This window comes from Bison bison, unplaced genomic scaffold, assembly GCF_000754665.1.
Source record: "Bison bison bison isolate TAMUID 2011002044 unplaced genomic scaffold, Bison_UMD1.0 scf7180017864254, whole genome shotgun sequence".
NCBI classification, from domain to species: domain Eukaryota; kingdom Metazoa; phylum Chordata; class Mammalia; order Artiodactyla; family Bovidae; genus Bison; species Bison bison.
This window is the reverse complement of record NW_011494826.1, coordinates 2,201,491-2,203,466: the sequence shown is the minus strand read 5'-3', so window position 1 is coordinate 2,203,466 and position 1,976 is coordinate 2,201,491. Positions and strand designations below refer to the sequence as shown.

The following is a 1,976-nucleotide window of genomic DNA, read 5'->3' as shown; positions in this document are numbered from 1 at the left end:
GCCGGAGAGGGTCCTCACCCAGACAACTGGGCCGGGGGCGGGGGTGTGGAGTAGGGAGAGAAGCAGGCTGAGCGTGGCGGAGGAGACCCGGGGAACGCGCCGGGGAGTGGAGGCTGCAGGGCAGCTGGACTGCGCGCCGCTCCCACCCCCTAGACCTGGCCTGCAGATTCCGTAGGCGATGGGATCCGCTGCCTCAAGCAGGAGCGGGGGCAGGTGGCGTGGAGTTACCAAGGGGCCTCCTCCGGGTCGCTCCGCAAGTCTGCGGAGGGGTGCACGTAGGTCGGGGTGCACGCCGGTCGCGGGGCGCGTTTTGTTTTGGTTACCGCCAGGCCGGGCTCGGACACCGAGCCTTCCTCCCTGCCTGGGGCGAGGAATGCCGGAGCCGTGGCTCGTAGCTCCCGGCCCCGCGGGAGCGCAGGGCAGGAGCGGCCCACAGCGGGCTCTGGAATGCGCCGGGCGATCACCTTCTCCCGGCCGGGCCGGGCTCCCCGGCTCCCCGATTCCGCCCTACAGCAGAGCCTACGAGCTGCTTTTTGGATTCTTTCTCTCCTGTCCCCGCGGGGTTGGCTTTACACTTCGTCCAACAATACAACACAGAGACTCTCAGACTAGGTGTCTGACTCAGGAGGACGTATCAAAGAGGCGGAAAACCCGGTATTTTCTACCAGTTGGGAAAAAATAAATACCTGGCAGTCAAAAAGTTCAAATCCGCCAGGGTGGGCGCTCAGAGAGGTGCGGAGTGGATAGCGCCCCCACTTCTTTCCTGCCTCCCGCCCGGTGCCAGCCTGCCTCTACCCCCCATCACCACGCCAGGAAGGAGACACGCAATTGTCCGGGGCCAAGGAAGCAGTCCCGCAGCCCCACCACCCCCGAGGCGCTGAAATCCGATCCGAAGGAGTTCAGAATCAGGTTTCAAAACACCGCAGAGCCGAGCCGCACCAACACCCCACAGTTGCCGCGGCCGCGAAGGGAACCAGCGAGGGCAGGGTGAATGATTAACTCTGTCACATAAAACCTCGACACCCCCAGACCCCCTTCTGCGCCGCCAGCCCTCCCCCCCACCCCGCCCCGTTCTCCTTCCAGAACGGCCACGGCCACCTCCAACGCGGGCCCCAGCCGGCCGAACCCTGGGGGTCCGGGGAGCGCGCGCGCGCGCTGGGCTGGCGTGACCCCTCTGAGGCGCAGACCCGGGGCCCGGGCTGGCAACCGTCCGTGGGCCTCGGGCGGACAGGGAGAACTACCGTTCCGGCGCCTACACACGCTCCTTCGCCCGGACAGAACCGGAGAGAGAGTGGCAACTTCAAAGCCGGCGGGATGGGGGTGGGAAGCCGGGCAGTAGTGGCCAGCCGAGGTGGGGGCGGGGACTGAGACCTAGGCGGGCGACCAGAAACTTCTGGGGGGAGGTGGGGGAGGGTAAGGAGAGAGGTTCCCCCGCCCCTCGCCCCCCCACCCCCCGCCCCGCGCCCCGGGCCGGGGAGAGAGGTGGGGGGCGGGGAGAGAGGTGGGGGGCGGGGAGAGGTGGGCAGCCGGACCAGGCTGGTGGGGAAGGTAAGCGCCATGTTTGCGAGCACTTGGAGGAAAAGAAAGCTGGGAAGGGGGTGGGGGAGAGGAAGGGGGAGGAGGAGGAAAGTTGGCGCTCACCTTTTGGACTGGGTCTCGGAGGGGTTCCGATCGCGCTGCCGGCGGTTCTTGAACCAGTTGCTGACCTGGGTGAGGGAGAGGCCGGTGATCTTGGCCAGGTGCCGCTTCTCGGCCGGCGAAGGGTAGCGATTCTGCTTGTAGAGCTCCTTGAGCGCGTTGCGCGACTTCTCCTTGAAACAATACACCGTCTCCTCGCCGTCCCAGATGGTGCGGGGCAGGGGGAATTTCCTGCGTAGCCGGTACTTGTCCACCGCGCCCAGCGGCCGGCCGCGGGCTCGCTCGGCCTCGGTGTAGCGCGCCTTGTACCAGAGCTGCTGCAGCAGCGGGGGGGTAAC

General features: G+C 67.2%; 1 protein-coding gene across 3 annotated transcripts in view; it reads right to left on the bottom strand.

Moving 5' to 3' along the window:
* The window catches only part of SIX4 (SIX homeobox 4), a 10,787-nt gene that overhangs the window by 7,894 nt on the left and 917 nt on the right, over positions 1-1,976 (bottom strand). For all 3 annotated transcript variants that reach the window (XM_010847658.1, XM_010847657.1, XM_010847659.1), the window contains one exon: positions 1,642-1,971. In XM_010847658.1, the coding sequence (XP_010845960.1) occupies positions 1,642-1,971 (330 nt within the window). The remainder of the gene's footprint in view (positions 1-1,641; positions 1,972-1,976) is intronic.